At 42.1% G+C, this 13719-nt stretch overlaps 1 protein-coding gene across 1 annotated transcript in view; it reads left to right on the top strand.

The window, feature by feature from the left end:
- LOC308077303 (cullin-1) overlaps positions 1-13719 on the top strand; it is a 37110-nt gene that overhangs the window by 10556 nt on the left and 12835 nt on the right. Inside the window, exons 2-9 of the mRNA XM_080417931.1 lie at positions 4456-4875; positions 7575-7749; positions 8908-9075; positions 9949-9999; positions 10312-10402; positions 11337-11500; positions 11975-12137; positions 13278-13408. Of these exons, the coding sequence (XP_080274057.1) occupies positions 4736-4875; positions 7575-7749; positions 8908-9075; positions 9949-9999; positions 10312-10402; positions 11337-11500; positions 11975-12137; positions 13278-13408 (1083 nt within the window). The 5' untranslated portion in view covers positions 4456-4735. The remainder of the gene's footprint in view (positions 1-4455; positions 4876-7574; positions 7750-8907; positions 9076-9948; positions 10000-10311; positions 10403-11336; positions 11501-11974; positions 12138-13277; positions 13409-13719) is intronic.

Below are 13719 nucleotides of genomic sequence, written 5' to 3'. Positions count from 1 at the left end.
TGTGTTTGTCAGTCTTTCTGTCCGTCTCCCCCTCCCACTGTGTGCCACTGCCTGCCCATCATCTCTCTCCTTGTCCTCCTGCATCTTCCATGTCAGGTAGAAACCTCATCTGTCCAACTTTTCAGGATTCAAATTCAAAAGCAGCAAAAATAGCAGATCTACCAGCTCAAAATGCAACGCGTTTTGAGCTTGTAGATCGGCTATTTTTGCTGCTTTTGTGTGAGTAGTTGTAGCATGACGAAGAAACATAAAAAGTTACAAATATACGGAGATAAGAGGTTTCTGCCCGACGGCAAGGATTTTCTCTGCCAATCATTCCGTCAGTTTCCGTCTGCCATTGTCCCGCTGTCGCTCTCTCCTATTGCCTTCAGAATCCCTCTTGTGCCTTGTCTTTACTCTCATGTTTATTTCTCTGTCCCATTGTTTGTCACTCGCTTACTCTTTTTATTTCTGCCGTGCTCTTGCTGCTAGTCTTTCTCCCCCTTGCCCTCCTCTTTCTCAAAAGATGTTGACGCTGCAAAAAACACCAGCATTCATTTATATTATACTTCCTCCTCCTCTTGTGTCTGAACTGCATAGATGAAATTACAGCTTTTTAATCACGTAAGACCTTATGTCCTGTTTTGGGGAGTGTCATTGGTGACGGTATAAAGACTGACCCGCAGTTGCAGTTACTGATTTATTACATTATTTACTATGTGTGTATAGGCTGGGAGGATGAGAGTCACAGTGTGTGTGTATGTGTGTGTGTGTGTGTGTGTGTGTTAGCTTTTGCGTGCGCTTGTGCGGGGTATATTGGGAGGTCATAGTTCACTGCTGAGCCCTCTAAAGGTGTTGGGGGCCTCGTTCAACCAAACCTCTGTGACAGGAGGTGTCCATAGCAGGGCTCAAGACTAACGCCCGGGGAACATCTCCCCTAGGACAAGGTCGAGACGAAGAGGATTCTTTTAGCCTACTGCATATCACTGTCACTGCGCAAATGGTCCGGAAAGCCGCACCACGAGACCACTGCATTTACATTGTGAGATTAAAGATAATGTCAAATGAAACAAACACAGACTTTTAAAAGAGAGCATCTGTATGAATACAGTCTAGTCAGTCTACATTGTTATTAGTATTACATTGATCGTTTTCATGTTTCACCTTTGGTATCTGGGTAAAATGATCACTTATTTCCACATTTTATTAAACTCTGAATAACAGATCTCAACTCATCTCAAATAAATCTCTAGGTTTTGGAAAGCCACAGGCTCCAACTGTTATAGATGCATTGCCTTCCGCACTTCCCATTTGCCATAATTCTTCCAACACTTGTGCAATGTGCATGGTAAATCTTTACTAGCAGTCAGATGATAAGATCTTGTATCAGCGTTTCTTTTTTTTGTGGCCACCACCAGTCACAATATGAAAATGGAAAGGATGGCCCAAGCATATTTCACCAGAAGAATATATAATAAGTTTTGGGATGGTTAAACTTTACATTCACTTTGGGACTGTGTTCTTGGGGATGGTTCTGGGATGTTTTGAACATACTGTAGGTGCTCAAGTCAACTTGAAATAGGGACATGGATGGGATAGTTGAATTACATCCTGTGCTATGGTAAACCTGTCATCTAAGACCAACTGTAATTGTTGCCAACATATCACACTCTTAAGATTTATGAAGAAACCGGGTCTTGATTTATGATTTAGATCAGTGGTCCCTACTCCTATTTTTGCCATTTTGTCAAAATGGGGAGGGCTGTGGACGGGGCTTGGGGACAACAATCAGGATGTGATTACTCCATGTCATTGTTTATTTGTACTGTGAGGAGTGAAGCTTATTTATTTCACAATTGCACTTGCTGTAAGCTGCCTTGGATAAGAGCTCAATTAAATTTCTCATACCCTGAGACTGTGCTGGATGCATAGTGTTTTATATACGCTGTGACTGTGAGTGATAGGGACTCGTTTTGGGAAGGGAGTGAAACGTAATGAGTGGGGAGAAACCGTAAGAGCTGGGTTAGGTTCTCATGTAAATCAGTGGTTCTCAAACTTTTTCATGTCAATGACCCCAAAATTAATGTGTATTCAGCCGCAGACCCCGTCTGTAAAAAATGTTGTGCCAGGGACCCCCATATACAAGATTTGCTTTGTTAAAATGTTTCAGAAATATTCCAAATTCAGATTTTTTTTTTAAATGGATGTACAAGCTCATAAGGGTGTCACGATACTCGATACGTATCGAAATCGAACCGAAAATGACGTACGATACAGTGTATCGAAATCAAAAGCCGTATCGCGATTCAAGGGTTAATTAAAAAAAAATACTCCCGCGCATGCGCACATCCGATTGCACGTCCGGGTGAAGGCATGTGCGAGCCGCTGTTGTGTTTTTCCGTGCATCGCGCATGTGTGCTTACGACGGGGGAGAAAAAAAGACGACAGGACAAACCCACACACAGTGCACACTGCACACCGCAGAGGAGTTTGGAGGAGAGAGAGAGACCGCTGTAGCGTTGCGTCTGTACTACTACTTTACATCTCACCATGGCCACTGCTGAAGCCAGCGATGGTAATGATGATACACAAACGGAAGAATTGGAAAACCCTCCCGCTTCCTTTAAGTCAAAAGTCTGGCAATATTTTGGCTTCCCAGTGAATTATGAGGGCACCCGACGCGTTGTTGACAAAACGGCTACCGTTTGTCGATTATGCTTCACACACGTATGACTTAGCTCAGGGGTCTTCAACGTTTTCAGCCCAAGGACCCCCTAGTTGAGAGAGAGAGATGAAGCAGGGACCCCCCTCTATATTGTATAAAATTGTGTTTCAGATGAAACTTTTTTTGTTTACTTGGTCTTCACTTCACCTATACCTCTTTGCCAAAAATAGCCGATCTACAAGCTCTTGTAGATCTGCTATTTTTGGCTAAAGTTCACCTCAGAAAAGGGTTACGGTAAAAAAAAAAATCATATCACACAAAGATTTGGCGGACCCCCTGTAGTAACTCTGAGGACCCCCGAGGGGTCCCGGACCCCCTGTTGAAGACCCCTGGCTTAGCTTATTCACATTTCTTGTTTGTTAAAGCTCTTACCTGTTCAAACAATGTGAACATACTTTAAGAAGTTTAAGAACATGTAGCCAAATAACAGTTGTCTTGTCTTCTTACATGTTCAACTTTGTATTTAGATTTTATTTAGTTATAGAGCTTCACAAGAATGTTGTTGTTAACTCATCTTAAAAAATAATCTGAAAATGACAGTTGTTGTAAGGGCATAAAACCCTTTTTGTTATTCTCATTCTCATTATATTATTCAAATAAAAAGGACTTATTGAGAAACATGTGTTTTTCTTTACAAATCAAGACAATAGTCTAAATTAATAATCATATAGCCCTCAAAGCTGAAAAAAATGATGTTTTAAAAATATATATTGTATCGAAAATCGAATCGAATCGTGACCTTAAAATCGAAAGTCGAATCGAATCGTGGATTAGGCGTATCGTGACACCCCTACAAGCTCACACCCCCTGGATGACCCCCTGGATCCCCCCCAAGGACCCCTGGGTGTCCCCGAACCCCACTTTGAGAACCACTGTTGTAAATCATACAAATAGCCCTGAGCACAGACAGTCCAGTCTCAGTACTTTAGGTTGAACTATTATGGTTAAAATATCTGAGCATTGGGGTGGTGGTGGGTGAGTGAGATTCTTCAGATGTTTTCAGTGGTTGTTATAATAACCAGAAGCTTATCAGAGAGACTCAGATTGGAGCCATTGGACCATTAAAATACCAACGTTTTTTTTTTTAACTGCCTGCATTGGCCAAGCAGTTATGTTAACAATATGGGCTTGGAGCTTGTACCAGTGTAGTTTATAATAAATGTGATTATTCTGTGAGCCGCCCTGGGAAGGAAAGGAAATCGGGGAAGGAGGAAGTAGTACAGTGGACTAATCTGCAATTAGCCACGTGACGTCAGTGTTTGGTCGGCATGGCTACGATCAGGGCAGGGAGCCAGGTGTCCCAAGGATAAACCCTTCCTCCCTGCTTTGTACTGACACACTGTGTCACAACAAATATAATAGACTGTCAACTGCTGCTCAAACAAACAAAACAATTACAAAACTAGGGCTGCAACTATCGATTACTTTCTTAGCGTTTATTCTGTCGAATAATCAAGATGCGCATTTGTTTGATAATTAGTTTTATTGTATATCAACGAATTAACATAATTCTTATTGATTTTGTTTTATAATTGACTATCAGACTAGCACTATTTAATCGCGACTCCTTGTGTGCTTGTAAATCTGCTGTTTTGTAAAATAAATTGAAAAAATTATGATAATAATCTATTTCCCGCCAATTAACTGTTGCACCCCTGGAAAAAAAGGGGTTGGACACTTAAAAACGAAACAAAAAATTATTATCCAGATTTACTTACCCCTCTGCTTTTTGATCTGTTGTTTTCTCCCAGGTCATCTGATGAGGAGTACCACCAACTGAGGGTTGCTGTTTGGCAGAGGCTTGGCAGACAGCACCACCTAGGTGCGTGGAGGAGGGTACTACAGCCTTCTTCTTTTTCTCCACAAACCAAAGGGCCATCTCTCCTGAAAGTGCCGCCGCTGCCAGATGGACACCACACCCTGAGAGCAGAGCAGCACAAGGAAAGAACCACGACAGGCGAGGGGAGGGTGGAGAGAGAGAGAGAGGAGGCTAAAGGAGGGCATTGTAGGGAGACGGAGAAGGCTGACAGAATGTCGTCTAACCGGACCCAGAATCCCCATGGACTGAAACAGATCGGGCTGGACCAGATCTGGGATGACCTGCGGGCCGGGATCCAGCAGGTGTACACGCGGCAGAGCATGGCCAAGGCTCGCTACATGGAACTCTACACGTATCCCACACATGCTTAATAATGAGGAGTCAGTGCGGGAGGCACGGTTGTGTGTTTTGGCTGTGATTGTGTTGTTACATGCTTTCTCCATGGATTTTTTTACCAAGAAATCCCCAAGCCTACATGCAACACCAAGTTTCTGGAGGATACTGTTGAAATGTAATGAATTAGTTTGGTATTTGTATTGTATTTTGTATTTGTTTGCAAGGAAATTTTCCTCAACTGACTTGCCAGAGGAGAGAAGCAATTAATGTCAAAAAGTGTGTTGAATAGAAGCACTCATACTGCTGCTGTGTTTTCTGCCTTCCCAGGTAGTTGAGTAGTTCTCACTATAATCTTAGAGACACTAATTTTGTGAATTAATGTAGTATTCTATCAGGAAGTTAACTATGTTCTCAGTGTGCCAGATCGAAATAACTCGCTAGTACTGAAAAAACAACAGTCTTCTCGGTCCCCGCCGAATAGCGCTGTTATAAAACACTTATACTGCAAGGGCATTGTTTGCAGAATGAAAGCTGTCTTTTGCAGTACATAGCTGTTTATCCACATAATGCATCAGAACAAACAGACGGCTATTAAGATGATCAGAGTCTTATCTGTGAGGAGGAATCCCCCCCCCATGCCTGTTTATTATTCGCCTTGTAAATGTGAGTGAAGTGCTCGTAAACAACAACATCAAGATCATCATATGAATATAATCATGACAAACCCTTTCTTTCCGCACTAGATATTACACTAATAATGTAATGTAATACATTGTGAGATGTCAGTAAACAAGACAAGACAGAGTAGCCCTGTACAATTCAGGAATTGTTGGTAGTATATCTGGGTGTGCGGGTGGCTCGGGGTAAAGCTGTAGGATGTCCCTGCTGTCTTCTAGTCCTGTTGTTCTCAACCTTTTCTGGATCAGGGCCCACTTGAAAATATCAAAAGCGGTCGTGGCAAATTAGACGGCCAATTCAAGAAATGATGACACTAGTAAATGAATCGAGCATATAATGATTGAGCAGGTTTGAAAAGAAGCCAACCCCCCCCCCCCCCCCTCAGAGCATGTTCATTTTAATAATCAGACTCGGATCAATGGAACTAACACAGTATTCCTATTTATCGGTATCACAAATGAAAACATTTTTTTTAAGGTTTTAAAGAAGGAAAAAAAATTCCATGTAATTTTTCTTACATATCATAAAATCGCAGTGTTTTGCCAATTATTTGGGCGCCCACTTGCAATATCCTCACGGCCCACCAGTGGGCCCCGGCCCACTGATTTAGAATTCATTTCCAATATTTCCAGTTGAAGAGCTGGAGGAATGAGCTGGAACCAGCCTGAAACCAGTACATTCCTCCTCTCCAGTGGACATGCTTCATCTCACAAGACATTTCCCAGATATCATTCCCCGTTCAATCCAGCAGAATTAAACTGCTCCAATTCAGGTTCCCTGACTGCTTATTAGAGACTTTTTTGGGGCCCTCACGCTTGCTGTTGCTCGCTGATAGCTCCAAGGTGTGTGTGTGTCTGTGAAGATTCTCTGACCTGAATCATGAATTTTATATTTTACATTTGCATTTCGGGCATTTTACAGACACTGGTAGTGACTTGGAATGAGTGTCGCAGTACAATAAGCATGAATTCTGACTTTCAGGCAATAATTCCAAGAGTTAAAGACGCACTCCTTACTGCTTGTAATGATGTAGAATAGATCCAGGAGTTAACGCTTGAATTGAACGCCATCTAAACGTTTATAGAGGCTGCACAGAATGTTTCGAGGATCATTCTGCCATGTTGGAAGAGAGATGGCAGAAGCAGTTTGTAATTGTAGTGGCATCTTCCTTCTTGGCTAAACGATGACAAAGCACTTAATTTCTGTGTAATGAGAGGTGATATTTAAAATATCAAACGGGTCAGGGAGGTAGAAATGATGATATCACAAACTTCCCTTTTGCTGTGTGCCGTCTAATTGTTGCTGTGTGCCGTCTAATTGTAGTTTAATCACCCTCCAAACATCCCTGGGGAGGCCTCTAGTAGCTATGTCTGCATGACCCTAATTATTATGGAGACCTGAAATAAAATTATATGATGCCACAATCTCATCACAGCAATCTCTCCGTTTTGGTGCCACTTCATCCAACATGGAGGCACGTGCCTCGTAACCATTCTGTGACAGGGCCCTGATTAAACCAGATTAGTTGTGGCATACAAACGCTTTGCAAGGGCAGCATTTTTAAACTCACCATGCCATGTTTAGTCTGTAATGAGGAAAATCTGTTTATATGCGTCCCATGTGTTTATGCGCTAGCTTTCCCAGATCTACAACTAAGTGCTAGGTTAATTTGATCCACCATGTTTATTCTCAATTTAGCATATCGTTGCCGTCGGGCAGACACCTCGTATCTCCATATTTCATCTTGAATATTTTTTGTGTAAATTAATGCCCTACTTCATACAAGAGTGTCGCACAAAAGTAGTGGAAAATAGCAGATGTACAAGCTCAAAACGTGCAACATATTGTGAAATTTTAGATCGGATATTTTCACTATTTTAAAATGGTTTTAAATTTATAATAAAGGAGTGGTTTTGGACTTGCAAGGTTTCCACCTGACAGCGATGGTATCGGTGATGTGCATATTGTGTATAATATATACACAACGCGTTGACATTTTGCCCTCTGTTTTGTACTGACCTTAACCCTGTGCCTCAGACATGTATATAACTACTGTACCAGTGTGCACCAGTCTAGCCAGGGCAGGGGCTCTGTACCCGCCGCCAAGCCCTCCAAGAAGACCACCACTCCAGGCGGAGCCCAGTTTGTAGGCCTAGAACTCTACAAGAGACTCAAAGAGTTCCTCAAGAACTATTTAACCAGCCTGCTTAAGGTCAGTCCTTAATACACCGTACACACACTAACATAACCTAGCAAACAAGCCTGCTTATGGTCGGTCCATTATACACACATCAGTACACAGTCACATTAGGGCTGCAATGTTTCTGGGATTAATATTGAATGGTACAGTTCCATATCCACTGTTCAGTACGCACTGGTGAATTGCAGACTTTTGCACATAATTCACACATTTTACACATTTCTTATGCCAAAATGGCTCTGTCATTGGAGAAAACCCGGTACCCTTGTCGTCTGGACTCGCTGTAACTTGAGCTTGTTGCCTCGTTCAAAAATCTCCAGCTCAAACAAAGTGCTCTATGACAGCAGAGAGGGACAACACTAACCCAAAGAGGGGTAAGCATTGTAGGCACAACATTTTTTTAATCCTTACACGGAGATCAAAACGACTAAAAACAGTTTTATTGCCATATTTTTCTTTCCCCCCTTCAACAGTGAAGTCAGCGACATAACGTTTTTTTCCCTTGGAAATAATGAAAGGCTGACAATGTTGTCATACTGGAATGTGTCAATTATTTTTCTTTATTTTGGCTAATAGGCAAAATAAGGAGAGAATTTAAGATTTTCTCTTCTTAAAAAGAATTTGAACGAAAATGTATCTCAAAATCGTAGGTACCGTGGGCTAACTCAACCGTTGCACCCCTACATCACATAGTTATAGTCACCTATTATATAGGTTTATATACAGTTCATTAACACCACAAATATGCACATATATCTGTCTGAACACATACCAGATTTGGATTTGGTTTATGCGTGTGTACATGAACTTGTTCATTGGAAGATGGAAAGTCAGGCTGAAGGAGGACAAGATTTTTTTTTTGATTGAGAAGAGATTAGGAAATTATATATCTGTGTCAACTTACATTAACACAATGGTTTCTCTTTTATTCTGTCTTTCCCCCTCCCTTCTTCCCTCCATCTTTTCCCTCTATTCTACTTTCTTTCTACTATTGTTCTTTTCATATCTATTGCCTTCGCTCTCCCCCTTGCCCTTCCTCCCTCCCTCCCTCCTCGTCTCCCTCCCTCCCTTCCTGTCTTCCTTCCTCTATCTGTCCTTTCTTCCTTCCACTCTGCCTCTCTTCCCTCGCTCCCTTCCTCCTCTCTTTCTTCTTCTATCCCTGCCTTCCAGGATGGAGAGGACTTGATGGATGAGTGTGTGTTGAAGTTCTACACACAACAGTGGGAGGACTACCGTTTCTCCAGTAAAGTGCTCAATGGGATCTGTGCCTACCTCAACCGCCATTGGGTCCGACGGGAGTGTGACGAGGGACGCAAGGGCATCTACGAGATCTACTCGGTAAGCACACACACACGGGACGGCCTGTGTAGGGCTTGAGATGGTGAGCTTGCAATTGGAAGGTCACCGGTTACAATCCCCTACCTGGCGAAGTTGAGAGAAACTTGATTTGGAAAGCAAATTTAATACACAGGGAAAGTCTGTTGGTTTCATACAGGAAACGCATGTAAAAGTGTAAAATGTCCAGAAGTGCAGATGAAGAAAATAGACAATACATAACTTGCAAGCAAAATGTCTTGGGTAACAGGCTTTGTGTTGTGGGGCTAGCTGGAGGAAGTGACGAGATACCCTCTCACTGCCCCATCTACCAGTAATGTGCCCTTGAGCAAGGCACACAACGGCTAACCCTCATCCCCAGAGTGCTTAATGATAAACTGCTGGTAGTACTGATTATTGAATATAAAGAATTCTGTTGTTGACAGAGAGCTTGCATGCTCGGTATATTTTTACATGTCTCCTAATGTCCTCCATTCACCTCGTCAGTTGAACAGATGCTTGTTGTGGGCAGCGCTGGCTAACAGTGCCAACTGCTGCTGCTTAGATAAGATGATGCTTTTATCCAGCCATAAAGAGGAAATAGGGACGCTGGAGCAGCCTGTAGCAGTATAACGGATATAGACAGACCACCACTTAAAATGAAAACGGCACAGGAGGACATGTGTTCATTTTGATCATTAATTTGTGGTTGTATGCGGTACGTTGATCTTCTATTAATCCTCTCATTCTCCTCTTCTGCTCTCCTGTCATCCCAAACCACAACTCTCCTCTCCATAACCCTCCTCCTTTCTTCCCTCTCCTCCATTACTCGTTCCTCTCCTCCTCTCACCTCCTCTTCATCTTTCACCCCACACCTTCCTCCACCTCCTCTCCCAGCTGGCGTTGGTGACATGGAGGGAGTGTTTATTCAGACCCCTGAACAAGCAGGTGGGTGGAACTCGATCTTGCAGACACACGCTGATGCCATCTAGCTAGCTGATCTGAGAGAAGATAATTAACCACTGAAACCCTATATACTTTGTTGTACAATGAATAGCGTAAATAGCAGATCTACAAGCCCACGATGCTTCTCATTTGTGGGCTTGTAGTTCGGCTGTTGACATCGATTTTTACCAATGTTTGCCTAATATGACATGCCTAAAATGGGGATGCTAGGGTTAATCTTGTTTAAAAAACATAGTGATGATCAAAGCAATGATATCGCTCTTGTGTGTCTGCCTCTCTTTCTCGCTCCCTCAGGTAACAAATGCAGTGCTGAAGCTTATAGAGAGAGAGAGGAACGGAGAGACCATTAACACCAGACTCATCAGTGGCGTGGTTCAGTCTTACGGTACGTTACCTCTCGATGACCCCTGTACGTTTCCGTTGACTTGCTCTAAGCTGTAGTGTTAATTCATCATGATCATGTCATGTTACTGTATTTATGGACCGGTTTTCTAGTTACGTCAGATGTTATTTAAAACATGCTTTTTGACAAATGGGTCATGATGTGCTTTTCAGAGAATATAAATAGAGACGACAAGAAAAGAGAACACAAAGTATTACTTGATGAACTTACCTTTTTAATATTTGAGTGGTGTATGCTCTCATCCAAGAGTCGCTTACAATGAAACTCAAAGTAAATTATATTTGTATAACACATTGCATGCAGGTGCAATCCCGATATGCTTCACTTTAAAATACAACAATAGTAATGAAATACGCCAAGTCAAGTAGCAAAAATATACAGTGATCACCCTAATCATTCACATATTCCCAAATAACACCGCACGCACACAAACAAACGGCAACTAACACATAAAGTATGCCCACATGGTGGCTGGCAACGCCACACATAAATATTAGCACACACATTCTAACCATTAAAGGCCTAGCAGAACAGAAAGCTCTCAATTTTTTAGAACACAATTTCTACACACATCAGGTCAGTAGGTGATTTGTCCCAAAGAATAGGTCCCCCACCCACTCACAGATACACCCCTTTACATTTCAGACACTTAGCAGACACGCTTATCCATAGCGACTTACCAGGTCAGAACAAACACAATCAGGATGAGTGTTACTGTAGAGCAAAGGTATACAGTAATAACTCAGGATATCAACAGCATTTCCAGCATTTAAGCTATAAAGTTGATGAAAAGCAAGTGCAGACGCAAAGACTTTTTTTCCCTTGTTGATGCTGGTGTTGCTCAGTTCTTTTCCTGGAGCAATTAGCTCAGTGGAAAGCGGGTGTGATTCATGATGCGACTGATCTCTCTCTCCAGTTGAGCTGGGTCTGAATGAAGAAGACGCCTTCGCCAAAGGCCCCACGCTGTCTGTGTACAAGGAGTATTTCGAGTGTCAGTTCCTCACCGACACAGAGCGCTTCTACACACGAGAGAGCACAGAGTTCCTACTACAGAACCCTGTCACAGAGTACATGAAGAAGGTACGGCGTACGCACGCCTAATATGAATATTAATTAGTATTACTACTACCACTAGCATTACTACCACGATTAGAACTGTTAGTATTACTACTACCACTAGTATTACTACTACGATTAGAGCTGTTATTACTACTTCCGCTATTACTGTTAGTACTGTCCTAATGCTATTTATGTATGGGTGTGTCGAAAGGGACTCAAAAGAACCATTGGCTGCATGGATGAGGAGCTTCCTCGCACACAGAACAGTATCAACAATAGATCAGTCTTACGAGAGATTCTTCACATGGAAAGTCTTTATAAGAACAACAAGGTTCAACAAAATCCTCTGAAAACACTGCTGGAGATTATTAAACATTTATGCATGCTTGTTTCTCTGTCTGTGTATGTGTCTATTTTTCTGTTTGTGCGTCTGTCTCTGTCTGTGTTTCGTTGTGTGGCTCTGTATTGCACGTGTGTGTGTGTGTGTGTATTTAGGCTGAGGCTCGTCTGCTAGAGGAACAGCGTCGTGTTCAGGTTTACCTCCATGAGTCCACTCAGGATGAACTGGCCAGGAAGTGTGAACAGGTGCTCATAGAGAAACATCTGGAGATCTTCCACACTGAGTTCCAGAACCTTCTGGATGCTGACAAGAATGAAGGTAAGGTCCTGCATTCATTCATGCATCAATTTCAATCACTTTTATTTGTAAATGACAAGTCTCAAGACACAACATATAGATCAGTCAAGACCATGCTGTTACAGAGACCTACCAGTTCCCCCGTCAGCAAGGGCTTGGCGACAGTGCCAACGAAAAACTATAACTGGAAGAAACCTCAAAAAGAACACATGGTTTTGCAAGGCAGATTTATTGTACTTCAAACAGTTGCATCCAGTATCATTGGGCATACAGTACAATAAGGCAGCGCTCATGGCGTTAGTAATATATCATTGCGAACGCGGAAGGAGGCGCGGCGAAGGAGCTTACTATGTAACCCTGCTCAGGTTGTGTGTGTGTGTCTGTGTGTCTGTCTGTGTTCATGCTCTCATAATGCTCTGATTACAATGCACAACAGCCTGCTCTGATTACAATGCACAACAGCCTGCAAAACACACACACACACACACACACACACACACACACACACACACACACACACACACAATGTCAATGTTCTCTCCCCATCACGGTGAAATAACACTGATTACAAGTCCGTAAATACACAATATTTTCGAGCTGCGTTCGCTTCCAGCGTTCGCGCGTCTTACTTGTGTATAGTATATATGATCAAGTTAGTTGAGAGTGAATCAGTACAGTGTATCAAAATGATGCAGGTCAGGTCTCCAATGGGAAACTGTTGATCAAGATGTAGTGATGATGTTCAGACGCAATAATGGCAGCTCCAATTAGACTTATCTTTTTTTATTTATTTTTTTAGCTTGTAAATCTTTTTGGCACCAAGTTAACTCATTCACTGCCACAATTATTGCTGGCCGCGTTTGCCCACTGCCAGAGATTTTTCATCGAAAAAAAAAAGTACTCAGGAGCCGAGATACAGATTTTTTAAGTTTTAAGTTAACAAGGAAGTGGATGGGAGTCTAGATCTTTAAACAATCATATCTCCTTGGTCTTTGGGTCAAATTTGAAACAAAAACTAAAAAAAAAAAAAAAAAAAAAAAATCTTTTTTTTTCAAAAAAAATTACGTTTTTTACGTCAGTGGCAGGATTGGTAAACGGGAGAAATTACGTCAGTGGCAGTGAATGAGTTAAGCATGTGTGTGTTTGTCCTCTCTCTGTCAGACCTGGGCAGGATGTACAACCTGGTGTCGCGCATCACAGACGGTCTGGGGGAGCTGAAGAAACTTCTGGAGACTCACATCCACAACCAGGGCCTGGCCGCCATTGAGAAGTGTGGAGAAGCTGCTCTCAATGTATGGACGCCACTGAGAAAAAAACCGTCTTATGTTAAAAATAATTCACAAGTCATCACACGATGGTGTCACTCGACAACGATGACACAACTTAGCTTAAAAGAGTCACTTCGACATATTTTTCAGTTGAAATTGCTTTTTTACGTTGTTGTTGGGCATCACGGTTGTGCGATGAAGTATGAATTAAAACTTAAGGGCGCATATTTTCACTGCCAATTGTTCTGCACACTACTAATTATTGAACAACTTAACCATAACCACAGCTATACAATGTAGCGAAGATAACAAACTGTATTTGTATAAGGATGAGG

The sequence above is a fragment of the Gymnoscopelus braueri genome (genome assembly GCF_963280865.1).
Source record: "Gymnoscopelus braueri genome assembly, chromosome: 21".
NCBI lineage: Eukaryota > Metazoa > Chordata > Actinopteri > Myctophiformes > Myctophidae > Gymnoscopelus > Gymnoscopelus braueri.
Note: the sequence above shows the minus strand (reverse complement) of the source record. Positions and strands in the feature narration are given on the sequence as shown.